General features: G+C 41.2%; 1 protein-coding gene across 7 annotated transcripts in view; it reads left to right on the top strand.

The window, feature by feature from the left end:
* Positions 1 to 14,979, top strand: part of ENPP2 (ectonucleotide pyrophosphatase/phosphodiesterase 2) — a 105,577-nt gene that overhangs the window by 72,984 nt on the left and 17,614 nt on the right. For 5 of the 7 annotated variants that reach the window (XM_029923368.1, XM_029923364.1, XM_029923362.1 and 2 more), the window contains 7 exons: positions 2,004 to 2,129; positions 5,837 to 5,868; positions 6,550 to 6,677; positions 9,147 to 9,234; positions 9,378 to 9,465; positions 10,567 to 10,751; positions 13,207 to 13,258. In XM_029923368.1, coding sequence (XP_029779228.1) covers positions 2,004 to 2,129; positions 5,837 to 5,868; positions 6,550 to 6,677; positions 9,147 to 9,234; positions 9,378 to 9,465; positions 10,567 to 10,751; positions 13,207 to 13,258 — 699 coding nt within the window. The remainder of the gene's footprint in view (positions 1 to 2,003; positions 2,130 to 5,836; positions 5,869 to 6,549; positions 6,678 to 9,146; positions 9,235 to 9,377; positions 9,466 to 10,566; positions 10,752 to 13,206; positions 13,259 to 14,979) is intronic. The other 2 variants (XM_029923363.1, XM_029923365.1) reach the window with 1 other exon arrangement.

Here is a 14,979-nt window from a genome sequence, read left to right as displayed (position 1 = left end):
GCTGCTATGAACATTGGGGTACATGTGCTCCTATGTATCAGCATTTCTGTATCTCTTGGTTAAATCCCTAGTAGTACTATTGCTGGGTCATAAGGGAATTCTATGGATAGTTTTTTGAGGAACCTCCACACTGTTTTCCAGAGAGGCTGCACCAGTTTACATTCCCACCAGCAGTGTTGGAGGGTGCCCGTCTCTCCAAACTCTCTCCAGCATCTATAGTCTCTTGATTTGTTCATTTTAGCCACTCTGACTGGCATGAGGTGGTATCTCAGTGTGGTTTTGATGTGTGTTTCCCTGATGATGAGTGATGTTGAGCATCATTTCACGTGCCTGTAGGCCATCTGGATGTTCTCTTTGGGGAAGTGTCTGTTCATGTCTTCTGCCCATTTCTTCACTGGGTTATTTGTTTTGTGGGTGTGAAGTTTGGTGAGTTCCTTGTATATTTTCGAAGTTAGCCCTTTATCTGATATGTCATTTCACATCGCTTTCTTAAAAGGTAGTATGGTCTCATGTTTCAGAGCTGGGCTTTGGGGTAAGAAGTAATTTCAGTGGAGTTCAAATTGCATTGTGCCACTGAAGGGCCAACTTCTCATATGTGGCCTCCTCGTCTGTAGAATGAAACCACTAATACTACCTCCAGAGAGTCAGGCCAGAGGGTGAGAGGTGATGACCCTTGAGAAGCTCTTCACATATGGTCTTTGAATTCAAGAGAGACAGTTTACCACTGGGGAGGCACGAGTGACTTCCTAGACATACACCAAATGGAAGATCCTTCCAGTCTTGTTTTGAGACTTCCTCTTCCTGAGTTAACAGTGCACTAAAACAGTAGCTGTTCATTATTTTTTCTTTCTGATGGTTTAAGTGTAAAAAGACAAGTTATATAAACTTTGTGCTATGTTGGGCTATGTTTTTGTCTTTCTTGATTCCCGTTTGTATTGCAAAAGGGGTGGGGTGTCTTGATCTGGGATCTCAGAAGGTGATCATTTGGATTTTATCAGGTCTGTGCCACTCTGGATTCTATTTCTTTATTCCACAACCTTAGGATGCCCTTTACAGAATCACTTATTTTCAATCCATATATTGGATTGTGCAAAGCGTGCATGAAATCTTCATTGTTCTGTCATCTCATAAATTCCAAAATGACCATAAATGTTTCTACCAGTCCTCATAGTCTATTATTCTGACATTTGAGCTTATGTTGTTTTTTTTATTCATCTATTTTTAATATTGATTAAGAGGTTTTTTTGATGGGGGCAGGAAACAGATCTTGGGTAGGGTAGGAATATTTGTTGGTTAAAAAAATTCCCTACCTAGACCCTTTTTGTGTTTGAGTTTCTAGCTTTCAGTTTTGACTGATTACATTGTTTACAACTTGTTTTCAGCAATATTTTGTTTTTCAGTTTGGGTGGTCATTGGGGCTGACATTTTTTTTCTCATCTCTTATTGCCAGTATTGTTTTGTCGTAACATCCAAGGCCACCAGTGGAGACAGACCGAGGACTGGTGATTATGTACTCAAGTCAGGAGATACATTAGAGAGAGAGAATTGGAAAATGACATTTTGTAAAAGAGACACAGAACTATGTATTCCAGTCATTTACACCACCCCCAGCTGGGAAAGGTTTGAAGCAATCTAGGATTTTTTTTTTTGTAAGAGTAGATCTTTTCCATAATGACTGTGTAAATAGCTTTTTAAAAAGAAGATCATGGTTACTTCTTTTGTCTTGTTGTTCCTGCTGAATGACTTAAAATGATCATGCAGATGATGCATTTTTCACCCTCTGGCACTGCAAGATGATGTGCCTATATCAAAATCTGGAGAAACGATTATATAAAGAAGCATTAAAAAATTTAAAGTCAATTTAAGAAGTCTCAAAAGAGGAGGATCCTCACATTAAGTTGTTACAAATGAATTGGGAGATGCCTTGGTGTTATTTTTAGTGTCTGTGTCAGGATATTAAGTTTACAATCACCTGAAAATACTTTTTTTTCCCCTCCCTATAGGAATGGAAGATGTCACATGTGACAGAACGGAGTTCTTAAGCAATTACCTGACTAATGTGGATGACATTACATTAGTGCCTGGAACTCTAGGAAGAATTCGGTCCAAATTTAGCAATAATGCTAAATGTAAGTTGATTCTTAGAATGCTCAGTTGTTAGAAAGATAATATAATAGAGTAGGTATAGGCTTGTTCTCTGAAGCTGAAATACTTACATAAAAATCCTAACTTTGCTACTTCTTAGCTGAGTGACCTTGAATAAGTTATGTACAAACTCTAAGCCTCAACTTTTTCATCTGAAAAATGGGATGTACTAACAGTTACTGGATCAAGCTGTTGTGAAAATAAATCTATGTATATCACTCAGAGTGGGTCCTGGCACATGATAGCATTATGTAAATATTTGCTCTTGTTTTCTTTATGTGGAAAATACACTTAATTTGAGACATGCGTATAACCATAAACTTCTGTTTACAGCAGAGGAACATTTCAACAAGAGGTTCAGGCTTACTCTCTAGCTGAGGCCGGGGAGTCTCTGACAGGGTTGGCAGAACCACACTCAGACTATTCTGAATGTCCCTAGGAGCCCAGTTAAAGGGGGCTCTTCAGTTTTATGAAAGTGACTCACAGACCCCTTAAGAAGTGGCAGCCATTTTGAAAGATTAGAAATCAATAGGAACTATCTTATCACTTATATTGTACACACTCAGGTTATGATATGCTACTGACAAGAACCTTTCTTTATAGACTAAGCTGTTTTAGGTTATGTCTGCCTAGCTTCTGAGAAGCCCACAGTTTTATTGGAGACATGCTGAATTTGGGGAGAAAAAACTCCTTTAGAGGTTTTAGCTTTGGGAATAAGAAACCATTGGCAAAAGCGTAAAGCTTTGGAAAATTAAGTTTTTCCCAAACTGCGTTCCTGAGTCAACACAAATGGGAACTCTTCCAAGGTCAGCTCTAGGCAACGTTGTAAAATAAACAAATTGTCTATGTTTTTGCTGTCTCTTTTCCATGCCCTTTCTGTCCTTGGGGGCCTCCCTTCTCTGCTCACTTGAGACAGGAAGGCCCTGGCCAGAGACAGGACACAGGTCACTATGGTAGCTCTTGAATCAGCACTTGTATTTTAGGACTTATGCAAGAAAGGTTTTGTCTATATTGAAAGCTCTTTCAGTAAATGGAATGATAAAGGGAAGGAGGAGGTTGTTTTAGGGGAAAAGAAAACCTACTTGGGACCAATGAAATAATAACAACGAATAATTAAATATTTCATCCGTCACAAACGCTTTCCTATATGTGATTTCATCCTGTGAAAGGGTGAAAAGACAAGGGTGGCAGGATGTCTAGGTTCAAATCCCAGCTTGGCCACGTGGTCACTCTACGATCTTGGGCAAGCTAGTTAGAAGCTTTGTGCCTCAGTTTCCTCTTCTATTAAATAAGGGTTGTTGGAAAGATTGATGGGAGATTTAGCTATATATCACTGGTTAGCACATAGTCCAAGCTGTATCAATGTTCGCTCTGACCATGATGTCTTGGTCACATCACTATTTCAGCTAGATGGGTGTACAGTCTTCTCCAATCCTTCTCATAACCCTGTGGGACAAGTGTTATTATCCCCTTTGGCAGAGAGTAGAAATCAAGGCTCAGAGAGAGGTGAAGTTACTGGTGAGGAGAACAAGAGAGCTCAGAAGTGGCAGAGCTGGGATGTGAACCCAGATTCCCTAGTTGTTATTTAAGCACCGCCATGTGGGGGGGGGCACTTCCCCTCATGCACAGTGGGAGCTGTCGGCCGGAGAGGCCTGAGAACTGGAGAACTGAAAGTTGGTGTCCCACGCATGGACGCAGGCATTTGTTATTTTCCAGTAGTTCTCTGGGATTTATCTGAGCACGAGATGGCCCCGGGCTGTTTATTTTTCTTCATCATCAAAGAACGTGATTTCCCCTGTGTGTTCCCTTTGAGGATGGATTGTGGTTTATGAGTCCACGGAGGATAGAAATTCAGAGCATGGCTCACTCAGTCAGACTGCTCGGGTCTCAGTGTAGAAGCCCCTCTCATCTAAATACCCTTTGGCTTAGTGAGGATTCTGTTAGCACCTACCCCCCAGAGGAGCTGTGAAGGACCTGAGAGAAAGTGCCTAACAAGTTCTCACAGAGAGACTGCACAGGATAGGGACACAATTTGGGTTAACAGTGTTGCTACTATTATTACTTACTTGCTTTCCGTTAAAAAACGCAACTAAAATTTAACCTCAGTTTAAGTAGGGTGGAATCCATATTTCAGCTTTGGATTTCATAGCTTTAGAATTCAGATTCTGAAAAGTGTCTTTGAAGAGTGTGTATTTACACTTCAAGGCAAGCTTAGTCATGCATTTTTTTCTTTTTTTTTTCTTAAGTTTTCTTATTTATTTTGAGAGAGAGAAAGAGAGAGAGCGAGCAGGGGAGGAACAAAGAGAGACGGAGAGAGAGAGAAAGAAATCTCAAGCAGGCTCTGCACTGTCAGCGCAGATCCTGACATGGGGCTAGAACTCATGAGCCATGAGATCTGACCTGAGACAAAACCAAGAGTCAGCTACTTAATGGACTGAGCCATCCAGGCGCCCCAGTCATTCATTTTCAAAAAAATAAGAGCAAATATTTAATTATCTTTATTAACAAATGCTTACTGAGTGCCTGCTATGAACAGCTCCTGGGTATACAGCCAGACATGACAGATATGACCTACTCCACTGATACTTAAATTTCATTAAGGGTCGAGGTGCCTGGGTGGCTCAGTCAGTTAAGTGTCCAACTTTGGCTCAGGTCATGATCTCATGGTTTGTGAGTTCGAGCCCCACATCGGGCTCTGTGCTGACAGCTCAGAGCCTGCAGCCTGCTTCAGATTCTGTGTCTCTCTCTCTCACTGCCCTTTCCCTGCTCACACACTCTTTCTCTTTCTCTGCTGTCTCTCTCTCTTTAAAAATAAATAAACATTAAAATTTTTTTACAATTTCAGGGCAGGCTGCTCCACGAGTGTTGGTATCTCTTCCCTGTGCTGCTTTCCTTTTCTGTTGATTCTGTAATAACATAGTAAAGCAAATTTTTTGAAAACAAAACAAAATCCAACCAACCTACAATCTGCTCTTTCTCTCCACACTCCCCGAAAGGGGACTTCAGATAATGTAATCCTGTCCACAGTTTATACACAGCCATCATTTACATAGTTTTGCTTTTAGCTAGTTCAGGGTATGGACTAAAATACCTTTTGTTTGCTAGTAGTAAAAATAAAGGGGGTGCATCTATGTGTGTGTCTGTGGCTGCAGAGGGCAAGCTACCTAATTAGACCCATGATGTTATTGAGGAAACAAAATTCCGTTTAGAAAAAAATAACTCAATGGAGTGGAAGATTCATCTTAAAGTGGATGATAGCTTGTTTCAGAGATCTGTAGATAAATAGGGAGTTACACTAAAAGCCCCAAATACTCAGTTTTGTTCCTGATGTCAGATTGCCAGTAAATGGAAACCAAGATCCAGAGGGACTATTGGGGAAACTTCAAGAAGATGTTTACCTAGCATTATCTTTGTGCTCTGGGAGGAGGAATTCCCTTCCAGAAGAGGAGAGCCAGACCTTGCCGGGAAACTTACCATAGGAGTATTTCCACTTACATAGCTGCATTCATGTACCCAAAATATTAAATACACACAATTTTACATATATTTTAAACAGAGCCTAGCGTGATAGCTCTTCTGGGTGGTAGGGGTGGGGGGAAGAGAAATAATTGAGTCTTTTGCTGGAAAAATTATTTCCCTCAGGGATTATTGTCATCTTTTTTGAAATTGCTCTCCTTCTTTCTTTGAACAGATGACCCTAAAGCCATTATTGCTAATCTCACGGTAAGTGTCACAGGTTGCTGGGCCTCTGCCCTTGGAGCGGCTTCCACCCCCTCACCTCCTCCGTTCACCTACCCTGTGGGGCGGGAGGCACATTTTTCTAACTGCCCGTCAATCCCATATATTTGTTTCTCTAAGAGTTCTCAAAACTTCAAAACTGGACAGCTGCAGACTCCCTAATGGTCTTGGCAATGACACAAGCTGAGAATATTTGCTCTTTCCATTAGAACGGAACAGCGTTTGCGCATGAGTAAACAAACCCTTACTCTCTCTGAAGCAGATCTGCCCGTCACCCTGCCCCATCATCCTCCCCACCACACAGGATGTCATCACACGGGCCTGAGTGCCCATCTCCCCCCGCCTCCCATCCTGGACTCCAAGGAGTTGGAAAAGACTTTCGAGTCAGAGTTGCTGCTAGTGATAGTCTCACAAGTCAGGAATGTATCTTAAAAATTCCAAACTACCCTCTGATAAGCTTCCATGTCATCTACCAAGTTCTCAAATCCCCTTTGAACCTACTTGTTTTTAGCTTGTATTATTTGATAGGGCATAACAGATTCCATTTATTCACTGACCTACCTTTTGTTTGGCTTACAACCTCCTTCGACTTTCTAGAGAGAGAATATGTAGGACTTTTTCTAGAAAATCCTCCATGTAAAAGTCCAATTTCCATTTCTATTTCAGTGCAAAAAACCAGATCAGCACTTTAAGCCTTACATGAAACAGCACCTTCCTAAACGTTTGCACTATGCCAACAACAGAAGAATTGAGGACATCCATTTATTGGTGGACCGCAGATGGCATGTCGCGAGGTACCTTGGGGACTGGCTATCCCTGTTCTTGACCTTCATAACCACCTCTTTGTCAGCTGGAATGCTATATGGTTTTTAGCCATCAAACAAAGAAATCTCAGTTGGAAATTCCACCATTTCCAAAGACTTTTTCTGCTAGATAAACAATTAGTGCTGAGCCAACATGTCTCTGTTTGCTGGATCTCAGCCTCTTGGTGTCTCTTTGAAGTCTCTCAGTGCATCTCTGTGTGGTCTTTCTCTCTTCCTCTTTCTTTTCATTTTCTTAAATTTACATTCTAACCTCTATTCTTATTGCCTGAGTAGGTCAAAAGTATGCCCAGAACACAGATTTAACCACGGCTCAACTGAGTTGGTCTTATTTGACAAAACTTACCCTGTAGCAACATTGTGTAGAGGACTTCAGAAAATAGTGTTGCCTTAAATATTTTAGATGTTTACCTTCTTTTGAACTACAAAAGACTCTCCAATATTTAAGACACCATTTCTTGCTCTTGAATCTGATGTAGAATGTGTTTGGAAATTCTAAGCACTTCCAAAGAATTAATCATTAAAAGTTTATCCATTTCCACACAGACCTGGCAGAAGCCCTTTTCCACTCACTCTTGCTCTGACTTTCTCCTTAAGAAAAGTTTTGTGAGTTGGTCTGTAGTGATAATTGAACAACTACTATATGCACTCTACTTGGGTAATGAGTTTACAAGGGAGAAAAGATGATGATAAGATTGTGGTCCTCTAGAAACTCCTATCAGTGTATCAGTATGAAACACCTAGTGGAACGCAAGTTGCACATACATAAATATCCTCCTGCAATTGTCAGGGGTCTCTACACAGAGTTAAGTATTTAGGATTATGAAGAGAGTTGTATGAAGACCAGAAATTATTGAGATCATTTAGAACAGACATAGTGGGTCTTCATGAAATAGTTAACAAAGATACTGACACAGTGGGCTTGGCTGAGTGTGTCTTCAGCACCTTTAATGTATGGGGTAGCTTGGAAGAAAGAGCAGATTTGGTGCAGTCGATAGGTTGATATGAAGAAAAGCTGGTAGTTGAGTAGAAGTGAGAGATGATGAAAGTTGACCAAATTAGTGGAGAACAAAGCCAGGCATTTTACTAATCCATAAATCTTTTCTTTTTTTTTAATTTATTTATTTATTTGAGAGAGACAGAGACAGAGTGTGAGGGGGGAGGGGCAGAGAGAGAAGGGCAGAGAGAATCCCAAGCAAACTATGCTGCCAGCGCAGAGCCTGAAACAGAGCTCAAACTCACGAAACCATGAGATCATGACCTGAGCTGAAACCAAGAGTTGGGTGTTGAGCCAACTGAGCCTCCCAGGCGCCCCAATAATCAGTAAACCGTTTTAATTTAACTTTGCACTGCTGAGTTGTCATAGGCACATATCTGATTATCCCAAGCTGAAAGTACTTTTCCCAACAGTGGGGGCCTGCATGTTCAGTTTGTTTTCTACCGGGCATGTCCATTCAGTGCCACAGATTCTGTAGGCACTTATAAGGATCCATAGAAATAGGACCCAGGGAAATATTTCTATTACTAAACACGGAAGTATTTTGGAAAAGTGCCTCATGACACCTAAGCAAAAGGCATCTTCTTGTCATGACAAGAAAGGTCATGTGGTTTTGATGCCTAGAGAGCAATGTTTTCACTTTCCTATTTGTAAATAGAGGTGTTGTCCATGGGAGCCTGGGCTTTTGTTAAATATGTCACTAATACATGTTCAAGTTGCCACTCAGTGATACTCTCTAGTTGTATTATATTGATAGGTAAATTTGTATGTAAACAGTTTTATAAAATACAGATCTCCATTCATTGATTAAATATCACATATTTAAAAAGTACCTATTATGTGCTTGACTTTAAGTCCAGTGTTAGGGATATAGAAATGAACCAGACTTAAGCATCCAACATTGGCTCAGGTCATGATCTCACGGTTTGTGGGTTTGAGCCCCGTGTCTGGCTCTGTGCTGACAGCTCAGAGCCTGGAGCCTGCTTCAGATTCTGTGTCTCCCTCTCTCTCTGCCCTGCCCCTGCTCAAGCTCTGTCTCTCTCTGTCTCTCAAAAATAAATAAATGTTTATAAAAATTATTTTTTAAAAAAGTGAACCAGACAAACATGGTGAGTGGAGAATCTTACAGTTTTGGAGCTAGGGAAGCACATTGGCAGACAGAACATTACCAGTGACAAATGCTTTACTCAATACCAATGTAGGTGCAGGAGGGTAGCTGCCTTCTCTTCAGAGTCCCCATTTGTCCTGTGCCAATTGTCAAAATAAAGGCACTTGGGGAAAATGAATAGCATCATCTTTTCATCACGACAACAATGATACAAATAAAGTAGAGACGAATATGCTTATAAAATCCGCTTCCTAGAGATTGTGTATGTGTCAAAATTGGCTTTTTCAGAGGGATTTCATGAGAAATTCTGACTAATCTTACAATTGTTTCGATGTAGGAAACCTTTGGATGTGTATAAGAAACCATCAGGAAAATGTTTTTTCCAGGGAGACCATGGATTTGATAACAAAGTCAACAGCATGCAGGTAGGACCACAGAACTGAGAATGGATTTTGGTGATTCTCAGAAGAGCTGGGGAAGTTGTACAGTATTCATAAATAGGAAGAAGGCTTCTACTAAATATTAGCAATACCTAATCGTTTTTGTTTGTTTTCTTTTCTTTTGGAAGACTGTTTTTGTAGGTTATGGCCCAACATTTAAGTACAAGACTAAAGTGCCTCCATTTGAAAACATTGAACTTTACAATGTTATGTGTGGTAAGTCACTTATTTAATCAAAGCCAATGAAGCGATCTGAGTTATCATACGAACTTCATCAAGGTCAGAGAAAGAACTGAGGTATCCATTTTCTAGGACCACTTCACCTCCCTGCAAAAAATTGGTGTAACTTGCCCATTGGTTCAAAGGACAGAATACCATCCCCTTCTAAGGCTTCTTTGTCTTCCTTTAACAGTTGACTAATGGGGAGTTTTCATCATGTTGCTCTTGGCAGCCTCTGGCTGATCTAACATCACATTCCAGTTCGACACCACTGGTCAGAGACCTGGTGAAGCCAGAAGGGTTCCTTACAGAGCTTTCCCCCACCTCCTCCTCTGCTGTTGCAGCCCAGTTAAAATGTCAGCTTGCATCCTCGCCAGCTATTTATGTGCTCCTAAGTATTTTTCTTCCTTGAGCTTCTAGTTGTTAAATGAGGACAACTTTTCCTATTTAGTAAGGGAGTGCCAGTCTGGTGGTTAGAGGGGGAGTCTGAAAGTCGGGTCTCCTGGGTTCTTTTCCCATCCTGGCTGCTAGCTCTCCCCTGTCCTGCCTCTCAGCTTAGGCAAGTCACTGTGTGCCTGCTTGGCAACGATTCACTTGCTATGAAATCAGCCTGTTCATTTCAGAGCAGCCTTTCAAGGCACAGGGCCAAAGCCTTCCCTTCTCTCCATACTTCTCTGGAGTGCATGAGAGGGCAGGCTAGGGATTATTTATTGATTATAAGTCTCACTTCAAACGGTGGAATTAAAAATCTCAGAGAGGCAAGAGGGCATTGCCACTGCCACTGGTAGTCCCAGGAACTGTCACAGACTTAAGCAATAGCTGGGCAAGGCCCTGTTCCTTCACTCTTTCTCTCTGGGAATGCCTCTGTCTATGGTCAGACAATGAACATGGCTATTTCAGAAAGCTGTGGTAAGACATGTTCAGGCTAGAATGGGTCAGGAGCTAAGAAATGAGTACTTACCACTAATTTTGACTTTATAAAATTCTGATTTGTGTTCAGAGTTTTCAGACCCTTGGAAGGTGAATAGTTTTGACTCTCACTATATCTCATCAAAAATATTTAAGAAGCACCTGAATTGATTTCTTTCTTCTTACCAGATCTCCTGGGCTTGAAGCCAGCTCCTAATAATGGGACCCACGGAAGTTTGAATCATCTCCTGCGCTCTAATACCTTCAGGCCAATCATGCCAGAGGAAGTTACCAGACCTAACTATCCCGGGATTATGTACCTTCAGTCTGATTTTGACCTGGGCTGTAGCTGTGATGATAAGGTAGAGCCAAAGGTAGAAATAATCTTTATGTTTATCATGGAGGAACTTGTTGGGTGTAGAGCATTGCTGTCCAATCGAACTTTCTGTGAAGATGTACATGGCCTATATCTGTGCTGGCCAATGACCAGATATGCTTTTTGAGCCCTTTGAACTAAATTTTCAATTTTGTTTAATTGCTTGAATTTGAAAGAGCCATATAGGGCTTGTGGCTACATATTGGGCAGCATAGGTATAGAGAACAAAAGGCAAAAAACTAGAATTCATGCTGCTATTCTGCAGAGTTACAATTCCCAACCAAAGGCTTTCCCTTTTTTTCCAACCTGGATCATGTGTCTATCTGTCATGGTCCCAATAGGAAACAGATGGCCTATGCACAAAAGATTTTTAATGAGAGTTTAAAAGGATTGGGTGAATCATGTTTAATGAGAGGACTCTTTACCTGGGCTGGGCAGGGTAGAGGCAAGGCAGTGAAGGACAGTGAGGCACCCTGGAGCTAGCAGGGTGCCAGTCCTAGGCCTGAGCAATAAAGGGACCGGAACATGGAGAGAGAGAGCTGTATGGGGGGAATTACTGGATTTGGTAGATGGGGGTTGTGAGTACACTGAAGCCTGGGGAGAGAAAGCAGAGGAGTAAATACCCACTGTTGTCTCTCTCCTCTCCCTCCCCACTGGTGCCTTGCCTTGGTGGAGGCCAGCTGGGAGCCCGAGGGCAAGCTTGCTCTTTGGTACCATCCCTAGAAGTCAGTCTCCCAGGATAAAAGGCAGGGCAGTGGGAAGTGCAGCATGGATGGAGGGTGGTGGCACAAATAGAATCACCCAGGGCATTGTGTTTGGAGTTTTTGAATATCAAACTACAAGCATTAAGCCATAGTTTGCTTATTGAATTTTATATTGATCAAAGTCCTTTAAGGTTACCAATCACTGCTCTGACAGCAAGAAGTCATCAGTGTTAACCACACTGAGTTGATATGAGTCCAACACAAAGCAAAACAATCTGTTACTTTTGCATGTGTGGTTTTATTATGGATAAATGTGTGAACTGTCTAGTAGGCCTCGGGAAAATGGAACACAGCTCTCCGCCCTCCCGCCCTGTCCCCTTCTACTATTTGCTACCTTCCAGGATTCCTGGGGGTCTGGGAGCTACAGGATGGGCAGAGCTCACCACTGGAGGAATTCAGCTTGCTCTTTTCCCCTACCCACTTTTATTTGTCCTTCTTACCTTTGCTCCTGACAAGAACCGACAAAGCTCATTACTATAAGGCAATGTCATTCTTATACCTCAGCTGGAGGTGTTGTGTTGCCAAAGTCAACAGGAAGCGGCCTTTGAGGTGGATTCCAAGTATAGCCCTAGACTCATCCTTTAGTGGTATCTTGCTTTCTAAATTACCTTTCTTCTGGAAAACAAGAAATATTTTGGATTTGCGATCTTAAATCATTTTAGAGGAATTCTGGATTGTCTTTATTGTCTATGGGTTTCTCCAAAAGACTACATTCCTTTTCTTAACAAAAATCCAGACACACTGCAAAAGTATACAAGATTAATGAAATAAATACCACATACACACATCATGAGAAAGAAGATGTTATAATTTCAGCATGTAGTCTAGCATACTAGTCTTGCTTCATTCCTACCCCAAAGGTAATTAGTATCCTGAAGACAGTGTACCTCATTGCCAGGCAGGTCTCTGTACTTTTGTTCCATGTATGTATATCTCTTAAATAATATATTAATTAATCTTTAATATAATACCCTAAAATAACTTATGGTATAGTCTTGCATATTATACATTTATATGTTAATTCTGTTGCAATTAATTTTTTCGTTAATACATGAGTTTTAGCTCATTCATTGTTTACTGCTAATAGTTAATATTTCACTGAGTAAATGTACCATAATGATTTTATTCCTTTTCCTATTTGAGAACACTTAGTAACTTCCAGCTGTTAGCATCTCCAAACAATGCTGTGGTAGACATTATTACCCGTCTTCTGTACACATAGGCTAGAGTGTCCCTAGGATGTATAATGAAAGATAGAATTGCTGAGCCACTACTTTCCAACCTTGGAAAAAGTGATTTCATAAATAAGTTTGGGAATCACTTTAGTGTACCTAGGATTAATCTGGAATATTGAGGCACTATTCTAATTAATTTACACGTATATGTGCTCAAATAATTATTCTTACCAATTTGGTTCCATGACTATCCACAGTTTGAAGGAAAGGAAACAAAGTCAAGGAAAGATTAAAGAAGGTGCTCATGATCACAGATCCACTGGAGAGTGAAGTCTGGCATGTCAGTTTGAGATAAAACAGTAATTCCTCTACAGAGCTTGTGATACTGATGGAATTTAGGATCCTGTTTCAAATTTAGCAAGATATTAAGTAAAGAGAAGCATGCAGGAAAGACAGGACATTTCTGATTTGCTTTTTTTTTTCTCCTTTCCTTTTCTGGTTTTCACACATGAAGAACAAATTGGATGAACTCAACAAACGCCTTCATATAAAAGGGTCCACGGAAGGTGAGGAGTTGATGGGAAAAATAATCAGATAAGTCTTGTTTTTCAGTTTTAAAAAATTGAAGAGACCTCTTATTTACTTCACAATGTAAGCACAATACTTTTTAAAATGAAAATTGTCATTGCAACGTGATGTTAATATCCATCTGGCAAAGGGTATTGGTTTATTCTATGTACACAAGATGCCAGAGTAGCCAGAAAAATTCCGTTAGCTTTTTTGTTTCTCGATAGCTTTTTGGCTCTCTGAAAAACAGACATACAGTTGTGTATTGTTGGGTCATAAGTGAAAGGGCCGCTAGGGACTTCTCTGAAGGGGCTAAAAGTCACAGTTATAAATAATAGCAGCTGGTTCTTATGCTGAAGCTTATGTACCTGGAGAAGCAAGATCTGTGTTGCGGCGGGGAGACACATGCAGCATGAACTGTAGCAGAAGCCCCTCTTTCTATGAAGATTGTCTTGCGCCCTCTAACGAATTCTCCTCTTGTTTGTATATTTTACATAAAATAATAATGTACAGGGGCGCCTGGGTGGCTCAGTCAGTTAAGTGTCCGACTTTGGCTCAGGTCATGATCTCATGGTTCGTGGGTTCGAGCCCCGCACCAGGTTCTGTGCTGGCAGCTCAGAGCCTGGAGCCTGTTTAAGATTCTATGTCTCCCTCTTTTTCTCTCTCCCTCTCTTTCTCTCTCTGCCCTTCCCCCACTCATGCTCTGTCTCTATCTCAAAAAATAAACCCCCCTAAAGAATTTAAAAAGAATGTACAATGATAACATGCATGTATTAGTCAAGTTTTGCAAGATTGTGACTACAAAAGAGAGTTTCAGTGGTTTGTACTAAGAAAACTGCTTTTCATGCTCATATTTCGGTAGGCTGACTTTAGGCCAAGTGTGGCTCTGGGTACTCTTTATTCTGGAATCCAGGGTGCAGGAACAGCCTCCAGCTGGGGTCTGCCCTTCTCACGGCAGAGGGAAGAGAGGAATGGCAGAACAAGGCAGGGGTCTCAATGCTTCTGCTTTTTATTTTATTTTATTTATTTTTTTATTTGAGAGAGAGAAAGAGAGCATGAGTGGGGGAGAAGGGCAGAGTGAGAGACAGAATCTTAAGCAGGCTCCATGCTCAGTGGAGAACCTGACATGGGACTCAATCCGACAACCTTGGGGTCATGACCTAAGCCGAAATCAAGAGTCAGATGCTCAACTGACTGAGCCCCCCAGGGGCCCCTCAGTGCTTCTGCTTTTATGAGGCATTTGTCATTACCAGCCACAGCTGGCTGGTGAAACCAGAACCCATGAAACCAATGGAGGAGGCAAGTATTCTTTCCACAGGGATGCGGTCCTGCAAGATCCATGCCAATGGGCGGTCGTATATACTCCTTTACAAAAAGGCAGTAAATAATAAGGAGCAATGGTGCCATCTACCTCACAAGCTCTTCCTTCTGGTTTTGAAATTCCGGAAAATGAGAAGAAAATAGAAGGGGAGGGAAAGGCTCCAAGGTAGGCTACTGCAGGAGAGGGAATAGCAAACGGCAAAGGAATGACGAAAAGTATGTTAAAAAGCAGATAGAACTCAGACACAGCAGCTCCAAGTCAGGAAGCAAATGCACATTGTCAAATTCTCCTGAGAGCATTGTTTGAGCTATTCGCTTATATACGGTCCTGTTTATTGTACGTGTTGTTTTCAATCTGATTAAGTAAAGAACAAGAAAGCCAGTGGATTTTATTTACTTG

The sequence above is a fragment of the Suricata suricatta genome, chromosome 15 (genome assembly GCF_006229205.1).
Source record: "Suricata suricatta isolate VVHF042 chromosome 15, meerkat_22Aug2017_6uvM2_HiC, whole genome shotgun sequence".
NCBI lineage: Eukaryota > Metazoa > Chordata > Mammalia > Carnivora > Herpestidae > Suricata > Suricata suricatta.
Note: the sequence above shows the minus strand (reverse complement) of the source record. Positions and strands in the feature narration are given on the sequence as shown.